Source organism: Bemisia tabaci, chromosome 3 (genome assembly GCF_918797505.1).
Source record: "Bemisia tabaci chromosome 3, PGI_BMITA_v3".
Classification (NCBI taxonomy): domain Eukaryota; kingdom Metazoa; phylum Arthropoda; class Insecta; order Hemiptera; family Aleyrodidae; genus Bemisia; species Bemisia tabaci.
The window spans coordinates 43,211,180-43,233,871 of NC_092795.1; the positions used below are offsets into that span (position 1 = coordinate 43,211,180).

The following is a 22,692-nucleotide window of genomic DNA, read 5'->3' on the forward strand; positions in this document are numbered from 1 at the left end:
ATATGGAAATATAGAACTTACTTTATGTTTAATCCTTCTTGTCGTCTTCGGGGTCCTTCAACGTGTGCCATTGTGCAATAGGACGTCGAGGAGAGGCCAACATGTCTGACCAATGGCGCAATTCAGTTCCGCTGGCATTGTATCCAAGCACCACCTTTCCAATCGGTTCTGACGTACCAATACGATCGTAATCCACAACAGTTACTTGCAAGTTTACTTTCTGGAAACGACAAACGGAAAATAAAATGAATTAAGTGTTGAAGGAGACGACTATGATGTGGTTTTATTGAGATTTCATCCACCTATGGCAAGTATTCTAACCACATATCTTGATGCAAATTGATTTTGTTTCAAAACCCGATTAAAAATTATTTACTTTTATTTTTTTACACGATGGTCATTTCGGGCGGGCCGCCCATCTTCAGGTGGCTGAACCACGTAAGTTATCGCACGGGAATGGAGATGTTGCATATGTGAGGAATTTGCGATTTGATGACTATCGTTTCATATGTAAAAAATCGCGAGAAACACAATGGTGCCACTGGTTTTCTCTGAAATCAATTCCCAAGCTCAAAAAAAGCTCTCAAGTTGAGGAGAAAAGAGAAAACCAGTGGGACCATCATGTTTCTCGCGAACTTTTACATAAGAATCAACAGTCAAATCGCAAATTCCGCACACATGCAACATCTCCATTCTTGGTTGAACTTCGTTTCTGTCCTTTAATAAATTGTCAAAGTCTCTCCCGGATTCTGTCCATATTAGAAGGCAGTCGTCGACTTACCTATAGTATGCCAACATTTTGTTTTTCCATTTTTCAAGACCACAGATAATGTTGTCTATGTCATTGACAACACCGCCAGCCTTGCTCAAATCATAGAAGAATGCAGTGATAAAATCTGAAGTAAGATTAGCTGTTCGAGGGAACGAGAGTCTTGATAACAACCAAGCCGACGCGGCTACCTTCGCGCCGAATTTTTAATTTCTGTACCCGTTTTAGTCACCTGAAGATAGGTCCCCCGAAATGGTCATCGCGTAAAATAATAAAAGTAAGAGATTTATCATAGGTTTTTGAAACAATTTCAATTTGCATCAAGCCATGTGTTCATAGTGCCGATAAAGTCTTAAAAAATTGTGCGTTACGTTACAAACCAGCTTTAAGTTCTGTTAACTCCAGTTCCGCAAGAGGGTTTTGGTTATAAATTCGATCAGAAACGATTTTCTTTTCCATACATATATGCCCCAAGAACAGTTGGCAACACGATTATATTACGAGAACCAACGACACAATTGAAGTTATGAGTGACATGGGTATGGGTAACAAATAGTCCGCGCCGCGCCGGCAAGCAGCGTTCACAGCGCCTTCAACATCGCAAGAATACTTCAAACGTTACACCATTAGGCATAGGTTCCAATGTAGCCGAATCTACGGCGTGTTTGATGGTGCACAGGGTAAACCCGCACTTACAATGTCACGGAGGCAGACACGTTCCACTAATCTGTCTATGTGTCAGGTAGCAATACTTCATCAATAAAAATTCCCTTATTCACCAATCCCAATTGATAAATTAGAATTCTTCATACTGGCAGCCACTATTTGAGAATTGTGTCCTGCCAGCATGTTTTTTCCCCTCGAAGAGCCTAGAATCCCATGATGCATATAACTCGTTCCACCTTAAAACTGGCAAAATGTTAAAAGTACAACTAAACGGAAACTAGTAAAAGAAAATGAAGACGAGAGGCTGAAAATACAGATTGAAATTCTTGGGGTTTCGATGCGGTTTCAACCCTCTCGTCAATTACAAAACGGGATGAAAATGGATAAAAAAAGTGGAACACCTGGTGGATTTTAAGTAATAGTCGAAACTGTGTTTGAAATCACTCTAAAATCGTCCCAGACATTATGATGTGTGTTTTTAGGCTTGTTTACCTACTTTTTATGTTACTTAACAAAATCTGTACCTGAACCGGAGAGGTGCTAAGTTGCTAAGGCATCCCTGTAAAATAATTATATTTTCCTACTATTACTTGTATTTGTGATACATTTTTGTATTCTTTCTGACTCAATAAAACTACTATGGACTTTAAAAAGTCAAACCTGAATTTGTTCGAAGGGAACTTCAAACGTAAACGATTCGTTGTAATAAGGATTTAATGTGCACTTTTTGATGCTAGTCTTCTTCTTCTTGAGCCGTTTCCCATTCTGCATCAGAGCGATCTTGACGTACGGATCTGGAAAAAAAGCAAGGACTTAGTTTTGCATGATAAGCGGTTTGGAAAATCATGACTATATACAGCAATGTATAAATACCAATAGTTAGGTTAGGTTAGGTTGAAAACAGTACTGAGGCATGTCCCAAGGAGTTTTCTGAATACCATTTACTATTTTTCAACAGCCTTTTTCACTTCCCAATACATTCCTCTCTGAAAATTACTATTACAGGTGAGGTATTCGGATGCAATGCCACACGTATTTTGGAACCTATGAGGTATGCATATGTATAGATCCTCAACGTAAAAATGACTTACTTACGAATTATTCGCGGTAAATATCTTATACGTGTACAAAGCCAACGGACGAATATGGAAAATGATGATGCGATGACACTGCCGTCTTTAAAGCTTTTGTTTACAACCGTTTTTTTATTATTATGTATATTAAGCGATATAGATCTGTGCTCTATTGCTCTCTCTTTAAGATTCCTTTTTATCTCATATATAATAATTGATGGATATAAGTCGGGATAGGAAACTGTAAAACCAAATGAAAGTCAGATTTACGTGTTATACATGTTATGGTATACTATACCCATACTTAAAATACTATATACGCACCTGATAAACCACCGACATCCATTTTCTTTAGATTTTTAGCTTCTAATATAACAACAGTGAGTTTGCCAGCTGTCGGTACGTATCGTAGCGAGAAACAAATATCTCCAAGCTTGTTATCCTGAAAGCAAATTAAGGGAAATAATTAATAGTTGTGAGAGAGAAGTTTTGTTGGTTTTTGGGGGTGAAGTATTAAAACTTTGCTTTAAAATTTGAGAACCAGGTCTGACAGTCATTAGTCGATGATTTGTTGTACATTATAAACATCATCCAATTTCTGTGATCTTTTCCTCATTTTTCTCCCAAAGAATAAAAAATGCTTGTCTACATTTAAGGGAAATTACATTTTTAGGCGAGAAAATTGACCGCTGATGTATGACTAAATGACTGGGTTAGGAGTTCATCTGCAAATTAATTTTGATGGATATTCAAAATTCTTCCATTAGTGTCAATTCAATGAATGATTAGTTCGAGATGACCTTTCTAATATATTGATGTGTTTTATTGCTTTAAAATAAAACACCTCTGACTGAATTAACGCAATACGTATTTTGTGCATTTCATCAGAAAATTTCAATTTAACTCCAATCTACATACTCTGCAATAGAAAGAGAGAGGTACATACTTAAGCAGTTTATCCTAAACAACCTCTGCGTCAAAATTAATCCTTCGACAAAACAGATAAATGAATCTCAGTAGTTGGTAGTTTGAGATTTGAAAACAGTTCAATCAACAGTGTTAGAATCTACATTTTAACCTAACTAATCTACAAGTTTTAGAAAAGAAATCTTGAAATTGATGTACAAGCAACTCAAGATCTTCCGTTCAAAACAAAATAACAAGACGACCAGTTGTAGATTTTACGTCTGACAACGTGTTTAGAGGTCGAAAGTATATTTGTAGAATTTCTGAAGCATTTCAACGGTTTTTTATTAATCATTTGAATCCCTTATTTTAAAGAGATTAGTTTGTACGCATGATTTGAGCTATAAATAACTTTTTTGTTCATTATTATAATTTTTTTTTTCACGTGTCTCTCCTGGAGTTTTTTGAAAGCAAATAGAAATTAAAATATCCGTTGTTTATGGATACTTGTGGACACTTGCTTGCTACTACTGTAGCATAAAGAAGTAATGTAAGTGCTTTAAGTCTCTGTCAACACTGCCTTAAAGTTTTTCTTGAAACTTTCATCTAACTAGCAATCAATTGCAACAATTGCAATTGATTTGCACAATTTGCGATACACTATAGGTCGTAATGGAGGGTTTTTCACTCTTTGTCAATTCAATATAAGTATTGCAATTAAATCGTGCATGCGCATAACAGAATATCATTTCATCTTACTTCATCAATAATATAAAATATAAGTTTGTCAAAACAGGTATTGAAAGTTAACTTTTTAAATTCAGCTACGTTAACTTTTCAACATTATGTTTCCGCACATGGATAAGATATATCACAACGACAACAGGCACCTACATCACTACAATGATCATTTGTATTAGGTTTTGTGTGCAATGTACGACTCAAAAAGCACATGCTGAAGATAACATGAATAAGTCTAACATGCCAAGCAAGAGAGCATGCAATTTCTGAGACTTTACCTGTATTTTGTAGATACCTTAGGTGACTTCATAAAAAAGCCAATCGCCGAGAAACTTGCCCATTCGCTTAGGGATCAGGTAAATTAAAGCTTTTAATTACCCAATCTATCAAAATCATACCCAGTGCCAAGTTTAAAAATGTGTATACTCGCAAATAAAATAATAAAAAACAATAGACACCTCCCCAACCTATTACAAGATAATCTATTTCTATTGCTTATTAATGTTGCAGTCTTCTCAGTGGAAAAATAATAAGATACCGAAAAATGTCACTAAAATGAGCCAACTTGTTTCTGATTTGTCTGCTGATTCTCCTGATTTCTCTAGTGTGCTGAATTCTTTTACCATTTTTACTTAGTCTCACTCCAAAAGAAAATGGGAAAAGAAGGTCATAATATAACCTAGTAGAATCACAATACAAGTGTTGGGCATATTCACTCATCCTGTATAATACATAAGTTCCAGTCTTGCTATTTAATAATAACTGACACAAAGTAAATTTTGAAACAGGTACAAAAAGTCTCACGTAGAGTGAGATAAAACCCAAAAAATGCGTAAAGTAAAAGTTGCGAAGATCATATATATTTCAAGCTTAAAATGGACTATTGTCAATGAGTCACTCACCGTAAGAATTCACGATGATGGCCTCTGTAGATAAAAAAATCATTTGGACCGAGCTTTTTGAATCACAGAAATCACTGATCAAGAAGTATTTCATTTTCATTTAAAATTTACGCCATCTTTAAGTATAGATCGAGTATCAAATTTTAATCGTGTTTTTTTATTACCCTCCTTTATATCCTCCGGAGCACCTTTCGCTCCACTTTTTACCATATAAGAAAATAAATTTAAGTTTAAAAAAAATGATCGAGAACTATAATATTATTTGAAATTCTATGTCACCCCAAATCATTTTTTTAAAGAAAGAAAATAAATTTTCATACTTCAAATTTATATATACCACAACACGTTATTAAAAAAAAGATAGGCTGATGAAGGAAGTTGCGCTATACCCATTTTATAATATTCGAATAGGAGGGCTCATCATCTCGCTTTTCTCGTCTCAAAGTGAATCAGCTAAGTTAGTTGTCTATGGACGCTCACAGTCACACACACATAGATTTACAGACTTCAAAAATTAAAGTTGAATCTTTTAGGGGACTATAATTCTTGTAAAAGTTCCTTAATTTTAATTTTATCATGCTTCTTTTTGTCATGCTTAAATGTGGTCTTGTAAATATACGATTTACGTAATGGAGCATTCAAAATGCTCTCCTCGAGAATTATGTTTGTCATGTTAATAATGCGATGTAGAGAGTGCTTTATAACATTATATCGAACTTACCCACACATATTTCATTTTATAATGCATGTGAAAATTTCTCGCATCATTTGAGTTGACTCTGATCAATTTACTATCGTGTCGTAAAATTAGTTTATGCCAATAAGACAACTTTAATTTTTGACCAATGCCTTCTTTTAGTAGTTTGTACTTTTTATAAAGCTAAAATCATTCATTGAATCTAAATCCAATCACAAATCTACAGAAATTCACAGGTAATCAGGTACTCTTGAGATGTAAGAAAAATATAACACATACGTAAGAAACAAATATTTACAGTTTGGATTTCATTAGTTGATATCCGTCTTTTTCTCTCTTTTAAAGCCACAAACAACGGCTATATATTGTTGCGGGCGAACTTAGTGTAATAATCGCGCACCGGTCATGCATATTTACTTCAGTTAAATGAACTTTATCTTCAGACTTCTATTTTTCATTGTTTATTACACCATACTATAATTTGGCGTTTCTTCGTTTCGATATTGATTTATTTACTAGCATTAATATCCATTGAACCATGATTTGTTTATTCTTTTATCTGTTTCAACAATCGGAAGCCGAAATTTCATAATCATTTGTTAATATATGAAAAATTAAGTGCTTTGCTAATCATATACCATATTCCATACCCCCTTTTTTGGCACCGGAGTACTGAGCTCCGATGTTTCAATTTTCAATTAAGTGATCTGAAATATATTCTATTTCCGCTGCAGCAGTGGTGCTATGAAAAGGAGAAAGAATTCAGATAATATACATCTGGATTATTAAGTATGGAGTAGGTTTGTTTTTAAAAAAAATAACTTTGGTCAGAACCTAGAAATATAGTAGTCCTCACGTCAAAAATACCGGTCGTAAAGTAACTGAACTAACGTAATTTTTTATATTTATTCATTTTTTTTTGTTATGCTTTTTCAGCACCTACTTCATATTTTATCCAGCCTAACATTCCTTATGCTCTTCGGGAGTGATAAATTGCTCGATTTGTCAGTAAATTTCAACAGAGAAAATTAACCTAATAGATGGAAGATAAAACGAGCAAAATGTTATCGATCAAAACGATTGCCTTACTTTTTTGGGCATCTCTTACATTTGAGATAATAGTTATGCTGCGTGACCTATAAATGTGTGTTTCGATTAAAATTTCGGTAGTGTGTTGAAACCTCCGCATTGAAAAGTACTTGCCTCGAATAATTTTAATAGCATTTTCGATAACTTCAAAGTTCAAATGTAATAGGAGCCTGTTATTTTCCGGGTGAGAATCGAGAAGGACAGTAACATGTATACGTGTATATGCATGTATGTACTATGTTATTTAATGCACATACGGACAAATGAATGAATCTAACACCAACACACACAAAACTCGACAACATTTTGGCTAACACAGAAACACGAAACACTTTTCACAGACGATCGATACTCTAGCCGTTTCATTTGGTTTCCGAAAATCTCGAGCCCCGAATAAAGAGTACTTACGTGAATTGATTGGATTTTGGAGGAACATGCAAAGTTGAGTAGTGAATGTCCAAAGTCATAACACAGGCCAATAAGCAGAGCAGAAGAGAAATATCGAGAATAATAGACAAAGAAAGAGAAAAACAAAAACAAATGTAAATAAAAAATAACTCAAAGTTGAATGATGGCGCAGTGTAAGGAATAATACAACGGCAGAGAGTGGCTTTCGTTTATTTATTTTTTACTTTCATCAGTTGCAGGTGTAAACAGTATAGGTACCAAATTTTGTTCATTTTCATGAGTGAGGCAGAGTGCATTCTAACTATCACCTATGTGCACACTGTGCGTAACGTTACAGCGTTGCGGTCAGTGGCGTGGCGTGCTTCGATATAAATCGATATTTCCCCATTTGAAGCTATGGTAAAGAATCGATTATTAAGTTGTTCGTTGCGGACACCCTGATAATCGATCCTTTTCCACAGGTTTAAATAGCAGATCAATCGATATATCGCAAAGCACGCCACGCCACTGGTTGCGGTCTCTCTCAGACGCACCAGGAAGTATTTGTTTAGTTTACAGTATTGTATTGCGTTCGGTGATTTGTTGGGTAACATTATCTGATTTTTTAATAGTGTGCCCTTCACCAGATACTATAAAATCAGTTGTAAAGATTCCAAAAAAACATTTAAAGATGATAAAGGCTGAGTCCTTCTAACTTATTTCGTTCTTTATTGACTAATTTTTAACCAAAGTCTACTGTTGTATTTATCTTTACACTACGAGTAAATTCTTATATTAAAAACGCTTATACTTCATAAAAATTGTCTCATAAAATAGTGTGAGATAGTAGGCAAAGAAAAAACTTTTGCCGTTCAACTAGATGATATTTCAATCCACGTCTTTAAAGAAGGACTGAAATATATTTCAACACTGAATAATAGGAAATATTAATGAAACCCCTTAAAACTAGTGTGCACAAGCGCTACATATATAGATATAAAATGTGCAGTTTCATAAGCGTCTTATTAAAAGGGCCTATTTAAACTAAACATTTGATTTGTTTTTCAGAAAGCAGCTGCATTTTGCTTGCAACAGGATTCGGCCATCATTCATTTCCTGTAGCTGGTCTAAAGCTATCGGCTTGCACCGCAAAATGTAGATTGTACGTAGCTCACTAGTTTTATAATGCGTGTTCTATGAATAAAATGTTTTTATAAAGTATGAAACCATTTTTATTTTATTTGAAAATGGTTTGAGGCAAGTCTAATATTCCTGGAATAATATTTTAGATAATTCAGATCCATTTGTGAGTCTTTGGTGATTGCATCGGAGGAATATCTGGGAGGCAATATACACTTTTTGAAGATATTGAGCTTTAAATTTGCTCTCAGTATTCGGAAAATTTCCGGATGAAGTGGGAAAAGCATAAGTCTTTCTCTTTTCCCCTCATGTTTACTCGCTTTGAATAACCTCTTGATTCAAGACTAATATTCCCGCAATATTCCGCTTATGCAAGTTGCAAAGTACCAAAATTTGATGAAAACCCATGTTGGAGTGAATCATATCATCCTATAATTTAATGGGTTCTATTTGCGAGCATGTAAAATAAACAAGATAAGTTTCGCATGATTATGCATGTACCCGAATTTTAATGATGAATGAGGAACATTTTAGAGGGTTGCGCGGAGGACTACAGTAATTTTCTCTCTCATTTTATAAAGCTAGTGCAGATTATCATTACACTGGATTCTTCTTGCACTTCAATGATTTCATATCAAAAACGGATCCTAAATGTTCATGGTGTGAAGGGAATGCAAAAAATGGAAGTCAATCAAGATAATTAAAAAATAAGACGGGCATTATCATACGAAACTATGGTTGATGAATTCAATTGTTTATCAAAGCATTTTGAAAATCGATCGTGGAAAACGGAGTAAAAAAAGGAAAACTTAATATTACCAAATTAATAACACATGCCTTCGCACTTAAAAAAAGTGATGCATATGCTTTGTAACATCAAAATAAGAAGTAGCTAAAGTTTGTTGGAGAGGGACTGAACGTGTAAAGGGATGATCGGGGAGTGGATCAAAATGCCAGTTTTAGGGAACTCTGAAAAAAAAAAACTCGGGAAATTAAACTACATTCAAACGTTGTTTTGCGGTTGGCTGTTTGTCTTCTTTCCGGTCTCTTTACTCTTTATTAATGTTACAACATACGTCCGCGTGAATGTGACACAATTCTCGGTGGCAATGTTTACATCTAATCGAGTCAAAACGTTCTGTTCATTTTACTTTAATTATTTTATTTCCTGGATTAGATTTGCCAGAAGTTTGAAGTAACGAAATCGATGAAAGACGCAAAAAGCCATTTAACGCACACCTCCCTCGATCATCCAGTCGCAATATTTCGACTTGGTTAAAAGCAATCGGTGCTGTATTACGGGTTTACTGCAGATTAATTAGTGTAAGCTTGGCAAGGATGCGGAAAAGAGGTTGTAACGAAAGCGTTTTCAGGGGGCTCAGTTCAATAAAAGCACCTTGTTTCTTATGACTCCCCCTGTCCCCACCATCGCCCGCTTGTCCCAGCTTTGAAGTTCTCGCGCTCTAACCCTTTCCGCTTCCTATTTGACCCCCATCTCCAGTGGCGAGACGTGAATGGTCGATTATCGATATTTCCCCATTTGAAACTACGGTGAAGAATCGATCATTAAAGTGCTCGTTGCAAACACCCTGTTAATCGATCCTTTGCCATAGGTTTTAAAGGCAGATCAATCGATATATCGCAAATCACGCCACGAAACTGTCCATCTCCTCTCCCTAAATCGCCCACCTACCCGCCGTCTCAGCTGTTGTCTCATATCGTAATTGACTTTCTTCTCAATCGCACGATTTTTTACACCGTGTTAACCTTTCCAGGGGCAGATAGTTTTTGGAATAAAAAGTCGGTAAAAATTTGATTTCATTTCCTCGTTTCTTCTCTGATCGCTCATGAGTTATAGGCTTCTTGGGCTCTTTCTCCTTTATTTATATACTGCCGTGCTAAGCAATAACGTCGTGTAAACCATCAGGCGTTGCCAACTCCATCGACAAATCACGAATTTTCAGGAAATTTGTGAAAATGTCTTCTCTGATTTTCAGAGGAGTTTGTTTGTAATTTAATCTGACAAGGCTGACAATTTCAAGGAAAAATATTCATAACTTTTTCAACATTTCATTTTTTCTGAGAGGAAACTTGGCTACATTCGAATACCTATAAGGCGTTATTACCTCGCACGGTGGTATAATAGCTCATCTAGTTGCCGAAAGAAATAGTGAGACTCAGTACATTACACATTGTTTCTGTTTATAAGTTAGCAGCTTCTGTAATTATTTTTCTTCTTCTTTTTTCTTTCAAGGAATTGAAAATTTCACTCTTTGCCCGATCATATCTAGTGTCTTTGTATCATCGTAAAATTGGAAAAGACATTTTTTATTCTTATTTTTTTGTAATTATACACATAGAGAGGGCTACATTTTGGGAGACAAAACTGCACATAGTGAAAATTATAGCGATTTAATACGAATTAATTTATTCCGTTACGGTCGTTTTACGCAAGTGAACATTGAATATAAATGCATATTTTAAACGAGCGCGCACATGCATTAAGCTCTGATCTGAGGACACGAATTTTTTAATATCCATGTAGAGTTTTTGCCTAATCGCTCAAATGAAGGGGAATCGCTCTCTTTTATTCATTTGATACAGCTCGCTCTCGAAAGCAGGGCACATGTTTACTAAAGATTCCAGGTTGCCTTATTTTTTTTGTTTTTAACTGTTGGGAGATTTAAGTGCAAAAGAATGATACCACAACGTAGTTTTGGGGCTTAGACGATTTTAAAAGGGTTCAGTGGCACCGTAAACCATACACGAAATTTAATATCAAGGAATAAGTTTCAATCAATGCGGAAAAATCATATCATGCGAATACTTAGTTTCGTCACTTGACAGCAACGTAAGTTTTTGTGGGTCATTCTTTGCTAGAGAGAATATCTTTTTGACTAGACACCCTGAGAAAATTTCGCGTTGTCATCTGGAGGATTTGTCAAGTTCGTAGTTGGTGGTTATGGGCTAGGGTTTTTTTTGGAGTTTGTTGCATGAGGCATTTCCGTTTCCTTTTTCTGGCGGGAGTGGAGGGGAGGGATCTGGAGCGTCGGTGAAGGACATGCTGATGGGAACCCAAAATTGAGTAGCGCAATGAGAAGATTGACTGGCGTACCTGACCACCTTCTCCCTCGACGGACTGGAGCACTCGCCACTCTTCGATCGTCTGCGCCAGATCCACCTGACACAGCGGAACCTTCACCTCACCGATCTGATCGTGCTTTGAGAACCTGTCGAAATCGAATATGGCGAACACCAGAGTCTTGTTCATCGCATCCGCATACGGCACGCCCTGAAACATAAACCCATAAAGATCAACTTTCAGGCTAGCCGGCCAGGTTTGCCTGGTGGTCAGCGCGTCTGACTCCAGGTTAATAGGTCCCGGATTCGAGTCCCGGTGGTGGGCAACACATTTGCATGGAACTGACGAGTGGATCCGCAAAAGCAGCTTCCACTCGGTCTTAATCTCTGAATATTTGAAAACCTGGAGCATGGATGTGCACCAACTCTAACCCGCTGCTCAAGTGCTCATTCAAGGTTGCAGACTCCTCAAATGGATTGAAGACGTCAAAAAACTTAAAAAAAAAAAAAAAAAAAAAAAATCAGGCTGCGAATCTTCATGCGCGAAGAAACGAATTTTGGGCATTTACATGTATCCGGAATCGCAGCGGATCCAGAGGCTTTTTCTGCATACATAAAATCCGCTCTCACAGCGTTCTCTGGCACTCTGCGATGCTTAGTTGCCAAAGTCCAATATTCTCCCAGATCCCTTCGGGAAGTTATTAGCACTCTTTCATTTCCTCTAAAACCCCTTGTCGCCACCCTTTCCCCAGACGTCCTCTTTGTCTCCATCCAGGAGAAACCCACATCATCTTCCCAGCATCTTTGTCGACACTCTTTCTTCCGTCATCCTGTTAACATGATCATACCGTACAAGCTGTTTGGTCATAACGTCGAATGCGATGACATTTTTGACCCCCATGATCAGATGCACTCTATCATTGCGGACCCGATCTCCTCTAGAAATTCCTGCCAACTTCCTCAAGAAATCCACCTCCGTTGTTCGTAGTGTACCTTGAGTCTGTTCCTTCAGCTGTCAAACTTCATTTCATGTGTAAGAATACTTTTGACTACAACGTTTTCCATTCTCCTTTTGTTTTCTTTGAACATCCACTGATCCCAGCCGTTTAACATCGCTATAACCTTTTTCCCTAGGATGTTTCTTTTCTTCAATGACTTGATCCGTACACGCAGTGAGAAAAAGTAACCAAAATCTTGTGTTAATATAGGAAGTAAAACACGAAGTAAAAAAGCTGCTGGTTCATTTTTTGTATTAGTTTTCCCCTGTCTCAGATCGACCTCATCATGATTTCAGGACATTTTGTCAACGACTTTTTGTCTGCGCACCTTTTTTGTCCAGTAGTTTACGCCCACACGTAAAATAAGCAACAATGACTTGGTCCAAGCGTTATATATTAGTCGGTATGTAAAATTGTATTGACAATATGGAAATGAGAAATTGAGACAGAAAGAGGTGTTGTTATGGTTGCTCATTTTCTAAATGAAATGTTAGTACTTTCTTCTTTTGAATCATCTTTTTAAATTGTCATTTGTGGATATTTGGTTTTATTTCTATATTTGTATTTTTAAAACGTGGCAAATATTTGTAAAACCTTTTCCTTGCGACAATAATCTCAATGAGCCGCAGTTGTGCCGACAGAAACTGCAAAAATGAATAAAAGAGGGGAAAAAACCAGGGAGCACGCAATCTTTAGTTTTAACCCATTTGCACATCGATCTTTTAGAGTCAAATACGTCAAATTTTGAGCATTTGGTTGCGCGCACACCTCGCTGCAGCACAATAAAAGCACAAAATGTAAAGGAAAAAATTAAAACTGCTTTGGAAATCATTAAATTTGACACGGAACCACCAATATTTAAAAAACACACATTATATTATCATTATATTCTCCTTTGATAAATTGATACATATTTTTTCCCATCAATTTAAATGAGAATAATCAATGCCGAGTGTGCAAACATTTCAAAATCATTAGTTAAAAAACGCTGACTATGCGAGTATAAATATTAAAGCCTAACAGAGCGGAGCGGCGTGCTGCCAGCGCTAGAGGCTCACTGACGCCTACAAACCTAAGTGGATACTTCTCGAATTGCACAATGCTTGAAGTATCCACTTAGGTTTGTAGGCGCCAATGCGCGCTCCGCGCTGGCCGCCCGCCCGCCGTGCGGCGGCGCCTGAAGCAACTATTTCACTATAGAGATGTTGCACAGTATTATACGAAATTGAACGTATTAAGAATGACAGGCATCCTTTAAAAGTACAGATCTTTCCTCGCAAAATAAATCAAGATACTTATCGTACACAGGAAAAATCTAAGAGCCTTTATAGCTGAGGCAAATATAGAGGTTTATCCGGTTCAGGTATAATAAGGTGGGAATTTCTTGAAAGATAATTAAGTCCTGTTACACCAAAGAGGTGTAGAGAGTTTTAGTGAATTTTGTGTCATGGAATTGACGCTCCCCCATTTTTACCAAAACTCTCAACTATATATTATTCTCCGTTGAACCAAACAGACAAAACAAAAAAACAAGCAAACCCTCATTCTTCCGAGACATTATACATTTTCATCCAAAAACGTCGTGAGCGATTGTCGTTTGTATTTACATGTGGGCCAATTAACTTTGGGTCTTAACTGGCACGTGAACCAAAACTCCCGTGCCGAAAAAACGCGTGGACGTAAATTATCGGGAAAAACAGGTGCGCGGACAAAAAATCGTTGAAGAAATGTCCTGTAACCCCTAATCATTGTGTTAAAATCTGCAACCTTGTTAAAAATTAGTCGCCAGCCCCCAGGATAGAACCTGGATTGCATTGGTAATAATCCACTGCACCTATCGCAAGTCTCAATCTCCAAGAATGAGAAGGAAAACAAGAGTACGTGAGTTTATCAGGACACTTTCTTCATCGTCCGATATCTCAAAGTAGCCTACGGCTTGGATCAATTTAACATAAAATGGTGACAGCAGTTAAGCTCTTTAGGTTGACCTGAAATAAAAGAAGTAACACAAAGTAACACAGAGTGAAATCAAATACGGAAATTATTAACTGTTACTACCCTCCTGGGTCAACCGCACTTCCAAGTAGAGAGCGAGTAGAGAGGTGAAGCCTTCTCCAAGATGGAATCCTCTATCTCATTTACGGGACTGCAGAAGTGCAGAACTTTGGCACATCGTTTAGCCGTGCGTGTTTTGATTAATTGCCCGCTCCTATGCGACTCAACTTTTCGATAGCGTTATAAGAGAATTCACAGTTTGACTCACCTTAAATACGAAAGTTTCATTAAAAACGGGGTGTAACGTCTTTCTATGGACTTTTGTCTCGAACTTCTTCTTTTTGTCAGGTAATAGATAAACTTTAACATAAGGATCTGAGGTTCCACCCATATCCAGGGCTGGTAGGTCCTCTGCTTGAACCACCGTCACTGCTAAACTGTTCGAGTTGAAGTCGTATTCCAGCTACGAGGAAATAAAACATAAATGTATTACTTGACATAATCTGAGTATTACATAGTTTTGAATTACAAACGTTTCTTTTTCTCTATTTATATTTTACTCTATCTCTCTTATACTCCATAAATTAAATATGTAATTACCGAAAAATAAAGCGCATTCAATAAATTACAAAATACCTTGCGAGTTATCACAGTTGTTTTGCTCCTTTGCCCACACAATTAAATTATCATTTTATAATATTTACGTACTTCATAAAATGTGTTATTTTATACTTCGTGATCTTTTCTACAATTTTTAATGTTCGTGCCTGGCAATTTTTGAAAAATTTCCGCGCATTGTTTTTCACCATCGAGTTGACGTCCGTAATTATAAGCTCAATCAAAGTTTAAATTGTCACTTGTTGTCGAAGTACCGTGAAGACTAATGCACCTATTACGTAGTGGCATGGCGTGGCTGATCGATTATCGACGTTTCCCTAATTGAAGCTTTGGTAAAGAATCGATTATCAAGGTTATCATTGCGATCATATTTTTCGATACTTTTCCATGGATTTAAATGGCAGACCAATCGATAAATCGCAAAGCACACCACGCTGCTACTCTTCCTCTTTCCCGCTCCTTTTTGATTGCACATATTTATACCTGCAAAAATACTCATTCAATTTTTGACTCGATGGGGGAAATAAAAATGGAAATGGAACGCATTGATGAAGAGGAGGGCAGGGGGACAGAGAAAGTTAGGCGGAAGCGAAGAAAGTCAAAGAAAAGGAACCAAATATAATTGTATCTTACAATATTTGTTTGATAGGAGTGAACTGGGTCCTGAGTCTTTTCAAAAATTGGATGAGTGAGTATTCATTTTATAGCAGTAGTAATAATTGCATAAACCCTTAAATGTGACACCTAGTAAAATATTCAATAGACATTGAAAAAATCGGCTTACTTTAAACTGTAGTTTTCCAAGCTTAATCTCTTCCTTCTTCTCACCCTCCTCAGCTATATCTTCTGCATTTTCCGTCAGTTCCTCCATATCCGGTTGAACCTTCAAATTCATAAAAATGAATACAAATTTAATACAAAATCAAGAGTATGCGTGATATAAACTTAAATCAAACAATCTTACTCTTAAAATACGTCAAAATAAATGAGTAAGAGTTTGAGGATGAGACGAGCCAGCATTTTGTTTTCGCTCACACAAGTTCTCGCCCTGGTTACGGGCTAACTTTGCCTTAAATAACCAGTTTTAAATTAAACTGAAAATAGTAATTTCCAAACTAAAGTTAACTAAAGTTAACTAAAGTTCAACAGCGTCTTGCAACGCTCTCTTCCGTTCGCGCAAAACCACTTTTACATATTGACGAGGTGCTACGGTGAACGCTCTCCAACGTCTTAACGTTGGAACCGTCGTCTTGTTTTTTTTTCCATCAATTTAAATGAAAATAATCCACGCAGAGTATGCAATCATTTAATCATCATGAGTTCAAAAACGTTGAATTCGTTTGAATATCAGAGCCTAACATGGAGTGGAGCGACGCCAGCCATCGTGTGCTGCCAGCGCAGGCGCCTACAAACCTAACAGGGATACTTCACGCATTGCGTAATGCATGAAGTATCCCAGTTAGGTTTGTAGGCGCCAATGCGCGCGTTGCGCTGATCGCCCGCCGCGGCGCTTCAAGCAACTATTTCGCAACAGAGGTGTTGTACAGTATCATACGAAATTGAAGGCGCTCCATTCGAAGAGTAAAATAATACAAAAAAACATGAATATTAGGCAATTTAGGCAATAACGTTGGAACCGTCGTCTTGTTTTTAGATTTTACCTCTTTTTTCTATTCATTATGCTAAAAGAGGTTTCAGAATTCAGACAGATGTTAAGGCCTCAATTCTGATTTTTGATTGTTCTGAAAGAATTTGGCAATGTCAAAGTGACGCACAGTGATCAAACAGAGATCATTCATGGGCTGAATTACGAGCTAACCGCTAACAGAAGACACAACATTTAGTTTAATTGCCTGGTTGACAATTCAAAGGAAGAATCTGTGGCGGCAGCCAATGAGGGGTGAACACAAGATGCACTGCTCCCATTACTGGATGGTGATAGGCTACCGCCACCAGTTCTTCGCAATGGTCGATACCAGTCAGCAGCTAAAGGATAGTGACGGTTGATTGAAATCATACCTTTTCTTTGTAAGCTGACCCTAGTAACTGCACAGATTTCAAATCTACCACACCTTTCCCTTTCTTGTCTTTGGCTCTTCTTTTTCGGAAACATCGGTGAATGCAACATCCACATATACCGAGAATAAGTAAGCCTATTGCTGTAAACACAAATAAAACAATGAAATTAAGTTAAGAGGTACAACGAACTTAGAAAGTAATTTACATATAGTCGTAGCAATCTAGAAAAGAAGTCCTCATTTTTTTGGATTAAACCCACTATAATTTTTTAATTTTTACTTGAGATCCATATTTTTTCACGCACGAGTATATCATACAATCTCTTTCGCGGTGGTATACTCTTCAATCTGGCTCTTGAGAAGAGTAAATTAATAAAGAATATGATCTCTTTTCTTCTGAAATCACATGAAGACGTCTATGCTGAATGAATCTTAATACACTCAAAAAGGAGCTCATAGCAAGCATCGTCAAAATAGACTAATCTTTATGAATTTGTTGTTCCAATTAAAATTCTTTGAAAAAATTACTTATCAAATACTTAGCATTGATGCATTTTAAATTGGTCAAGCCTCCTGGTCTCATTTTTAAAATCATGCTAATGTACAGATCTCCAGACCGCAACCGTAAAGGAGGAGAGGTGTGGCTTTAACCACGCGGACTAACAGTGCATGATTCATTCATACTGACCGCCGCGTCACCTGAATTATACAGCGAACATCAAAGAGTTCGTAGGTGTACACACTTGAAACGTCCAGATAAACCATTTTTGTGAAGGTCAAAGCCCCTCTCATCACACTTACTCCGAGCTTAATTTATGTCCAGACATTCGCGAGTGGGCGATCGCGGTGCCGCCTAGTCGAAGGTGGGGATTAAGAGGTGTCAAAATTGGCGATGCAGTAGACTGGAAATAGGAGACAGATCGAAATTGAGAGGAAAAGGTGCACGGGAGAGGGAGAGGGAGAGGAGAGGAGAGGATTTTCAAAAGACAGAGTAGTGAGGAGTGACTTGGCGAAAAACGAATACTAAGTAATGGGCGTATGTAACAGTTGACCTATTTCTTCGAGCATCACAAATCCAGTGCCTGCGACCCCCTGCCCTTCCACCCCTGAGAGGGGCGGGCGTGTCTGCCGCACCCCAACCGCCTCCCCCCTCCCTCACAGTCTCCTCAGAAGTCTCCTAGACTCCCAGCTGAGCGCGCTTTCTGAAGTCGTCAGCTTCCAAAGTTCCCAACTCCCCCCATACCCCTTACCCCGTTGCTTCCCCCACCTTCTGCCACCGGCTCATGCGTTCTACTTTCTCAATACCAATAATCCGTGTAATATCTCGCGGTTTAACGTCCATAGAATTACAGAGGTAATTCGATCAATTAAATATAATTGGTCCCACCCGAACCTTACAAACCTGATGACCTGTTAGACAAAGTAAAACTAGGGGGGACCATCGATTGAAAAGGATGACGCAAACGAATAATAACTTCGGTATTTTAAAGGCGAAAATGTCTATTCTCATTAATTCTGAGACGTAGCACCTGACTCCCTCATACCAGCGCAATATTACTGAGTCTTAAAAACTGTCAATATACATTCATTTTTCTGCAACGCTTAATGACCTGCATTCGTTTATTTGCCTAAATTGTACATGATCAATACTTTAAACATGCAAAATACCACTCTTATTAGATTATAAGAAATTGATGAAAACTGTCCTCTGCCACAGCTCTAGAGAACGTATTTTGGATTGAAGAAAATAGAATAAACAAATGTACAACTAAACGCAACAGCACTCGTCTGCGGTCTGAGGAAAGACAAGTAGAGAGACTTTAGATAATTCCAATTTATTCCATTGACAGTATAATATATAAACCATCACAAGAAAGGGAAAATTACGTCTCTATTTGTCGTTTTATTCGTGAAAGAACGTACTACATTTCAATGCTGCCAAATTTTCCCTCGCTAATTTCATTAACTAGTGCGAATATGAGGCATCTCTGAATGAAAATGTCACTGATTTTTCCTTTGCTATCATTCGAAAATCAGCAAAAAATGTGCGCAGATACGTATGTAAAACATCGAATTCTTCAAGTCATTTTGCAACCTTGGAATGAAGTTACGTTCCCTCCTTCGAGAATCGACGTTTTGTCTCTTCATTAGACTGCTGATGTGAAAATTTGATACGTACCTATGGCAATGGAAACGACTACCCATGTTGGAAGGCCAACCTCTTGCGCAACGGATTTCGCTATTTTCTCGCCGTCGTCGACCATGCCTTTGACCATTCCTTTCGTCGGAGGTGGTGCCGTCGACGTTGAATAGTCGAAATCTTCACTCGTTGTTCCTGTGTAATCTGAAACAATCAAACCATCATCCGAAGTTAGATCTCCGTGTTTTTTAAGAGCATCACCGAGACGTGTCGAGTCTCTCCATATGAGATTCATGGGTAAGAAGAAGTTTTCTTTAAAACTGAAGTATGAGATAATTGAGTTTTTGTCGAGACCTGCCCAACTCCGGTAAGAATCTGAACTTATCCGAAGCATTTTAGATGGAAAATGTTTTTAGCACATGATATCCGGTGAAACTTCTCTGTCCTTCAATGGTACATGATTTGCACAGTTCCTAAAACAAGCAACACTTACGCCTGTCTAATGGATGTAAATGGAAGAAATTTTGTTTTGACAAGCAGAAAAGGAAATACATGAATAAAAAATGCGAATGCCCCCAAAAACCGTATTTTATGGAAAGACGGAACTAAGAGGCAAGAAAGTAAAAATGTGTCAACTTTCCCACAGTGTTTTTCTTGATGGGCTGGCATGACTTATATCATAGCCTCTTGATGCAACTAAACGTGCTCAAGGGTTGACCATGTTGCATTTTCAACAGATTGAAGGCGCTCCGGAACTCGATTCGATTAAATAGCCTCTTTTATATGGAACCAATGTAGAAACTTCTGTGTGGATTTTATTCGACGGTGGAATCAGTGCCGAAAATATACCTATGCTCGTACGAATTCTGCATTTCACAGTTGATCATTTCAGGGATAATTGTATTGAAGTTAGATGTTTTTTAGACATTCTTGAGATTTTTGAAAGTTTTTCTTCCTCCTCCCCCCTCTGAAGCAAAACTTTCTCTTCCAGATTGTTCCATTCCACTGTGACGATGGGAAACGCTACCCGAGATTAGAGAGCCACAGAATGTCTAGTCCAAAATATAATTTTCACTTGAATCGGCAGAGGTTTTTTTTTTTCCATTGGAGGCACTCAGTATCCCTGACCTAGTATTAGTCATATCTTTGCAAAGGTATTGAAGAATATTTATCAGGAAAACGAGGGATATTGTGTAGGTGCAGCGAGCACAATGCCTTTGAGAGGGATTGATCCGTCCCTCAACAGAACACGGGGTAGGATCCTGCCGCTCGGAAACTGGTGCTTGGGAAAAATGTAAATCACCTGAGGTGAGATTAGGGTGGGAACAATACGTAGAATACGTTGGCGGACAACAAAGTACACAACGCACGCTGAGCCTTTTTCCCACGAAATTCCGCGCGACATTGAACGTTGACGCCTACTTAAGTTTAGCACTTTGCGTTGCCGCGCCCGCTTCTTACCGCGGGACTCGGAGAATCCACTGTTGCTAAGTTTTATCGACATGAATAGATATACAGGGTGTTCCAGGATTAAATAAGTTGGAAACCAACATAACGATTCCTCTAATGATAATAGTTATATTTTTAAGATCACTATACAGAATTTTCATATTTTATATTGCTACTCACGGGATCTTTAAGAAATCAGTTATAGCAGTTAGAAATTTTAATTCAAAAAACGTAAATACCTCCGTTATGCTTACCATCCCCATAATTTTAACTTCAATTGATCCAGATTTGTTGATAATAGTTGGTAATGGTTGGTAAGTTTAGCACTTTGCATTACCGCGCGCGCTTCTTACCGCGGGACTCGGAGAATCCACTGTTGCTAAGTTTTATCTACACGAATAGATATACAGGGTGTCCCAGGATTAAATACGAATATTGAAGGAGTCGATTCTGTGGGTCAAAAAAAAAAAAACGTTTTGGTGGTATACATTTTTTTCCAAACACGCTTGCCGTGAGCGCCACGACTCCCCAAAATTGGAGGAAAAAAATCGTCTTTTCAACACTGCGGCAATGTTTATCAACTGATATTAATGAAAATTAGTGGCTGGGAGTAATTTTGAACGTTCTTTTCATTTTTGATCTCCAAAAAAGGTAAAATTCATTTTGAAAGGGGTTTAGGGGGGATACCGAACCTAACAGTGACCAAAATTAATGTTTCTAGGGACAGAAATTGATTTTTGACAGTACCACAAGATTTAGCGTTGAAAAATATTGACAATAAGTCTCCTGCGTTTTTTCGCTACAAGTCATCGTTTTCGAGATAATAGGGACTAATAGAGAATAATAGGAGCTGATGATAGGGGGATGATTTGGACCCCACGGAAAGTGTTTTTCGAAAAAAAAGTTTAAGGATGAGTCAACAACTGTTCTGCAAACTGAACTGAAACTGTTTCTGTTTGGATAGTTTCTTTAGTGAGAAAATAGTAATTCCCTTTCTAGCTATTTTGAGATTATGGAATTGCGCCATTTCTCAAGAGAATTAATTTTAAAGAAAAGTTTTAAAGTGAATTTTGGAACTTAATTAACTTATTTTTGTTTTTCAAGTACAGTATGGAGGTGTTGGACGAAGACGAATATGTTTGTCTTTTGTAGGGAAAAAAATATCTAAAAAAATGTTTAAGTACCCTCTGATAGGCTAAAAGTGCAAACATTTGTTTTAAAAATGTAAATCGTTTGCGCCCCTCTATCAGGAATCGATTTCCTGGTGCCATGAAAAAAAGAGTCGGAGCAAATGAAGAGTTTAATATTCTTGAAAAATGTCGTTTTTTGTCACGATATGTACGATACAGTTTTAGCTCATTGGTACCTAACTCGAATTGCATAACTTTTCGAATTAAAGATCACAAAACAGGAAAATGGTTCCCTTGGATTTTGAAGCGCGTTCATTAAATTCACAAAAATATGAGATTGCAAGATTGAAAAGAATATGAGAAATTTGACAATATCTTAAAAGTTTAAAGTTCAAAGCGATATTATATTGTTGAGGTTTGTTGGAGACAATCCCATTAAGGATAATATCTTGAGGAACGGGGGCTGGAATAACAACCAGACTGTATTCTCAAAGAATAAACGAATAAAGTTAAAATTATCACAAAAGACTGAAATTATTACTGACAGAAGATCAATCAACTTATGTAAAAGGAAGAAGAATTTAAAGAATCAATTGAAGTTATTTTCCCCTGTCAAGTTTTTTGTGACATTCTTGAAATCCGACGTCCAATTCTACCGTGCTAAAGAGGAACGCCTTAAGAAACTTCGGGCTTGGTATTTCATTTGTTAAGACTCGAATTTCCTGGGAAACCTCAGGAAATTTTTCTTCCAATTTTTCTCAGAAAGCTTTTCGTAATCTGATCTAAATTGATAAATTCTTTCGCATTTACTCGATAATGATTTTACAACGAGAACTACAGCACATCGATGGTGAAACTACCAGACCACGTACATAGTTTGCAATGTATAAAAA

The 22,692-nt window shown here is 37.3% G+C and overlaps 1 protein-coding gene across 2 annotated transcripts in view; it reads right to left on the minus strand.

The window, feature by feature from the left end:
* Nucleotides 1-22,692, minus strand: part of Syt1 (Synaptotagmin 1) — a 77,909-nt gene that overhangs the window by 6,200 nt on the left and 49,017 nt on the right. Inside the window, exons 3-10 of one of the 2 annotated variants that reach the window (XM_019052319.2) lie at nt 19,260-19,424; nt 17,082-17,221; nt 15,847-15,945; nt 14,713-14,907; nt 11,486-11,662; nt 2,833-2,941; nt 2,096-2,229; nt 22-220 (exon numbers count right to left, since the gene is read on the minus strand). In XM_019052319.2, coding sequence (XP_018907864.1) covers nt 29-220; nt 2,096-2,229; nt 2,833-2,941; nt 11,486-11,662; nt 14,713-14,907; nt 15,847-15,945; nt 17,082-17,221; nt 19,260-19,424 — 1,211 coding nt within the window. In that variant the 3' untranslated portion in view covers nt 22-28. Of the gene's footprint in view, nt 1-21; nt 221-2,095; nt 2,230-2,832; nt 2,951-11,485; nt 11,663-14,712; nt 14,908-15,846; nt 15,946-17,081; nt 17,222-19,259; nt 19,425-22,692 lie in introns of both variants that reach the window. The other variant, XM_019052318.2, reaches the window with a different exon arrangement.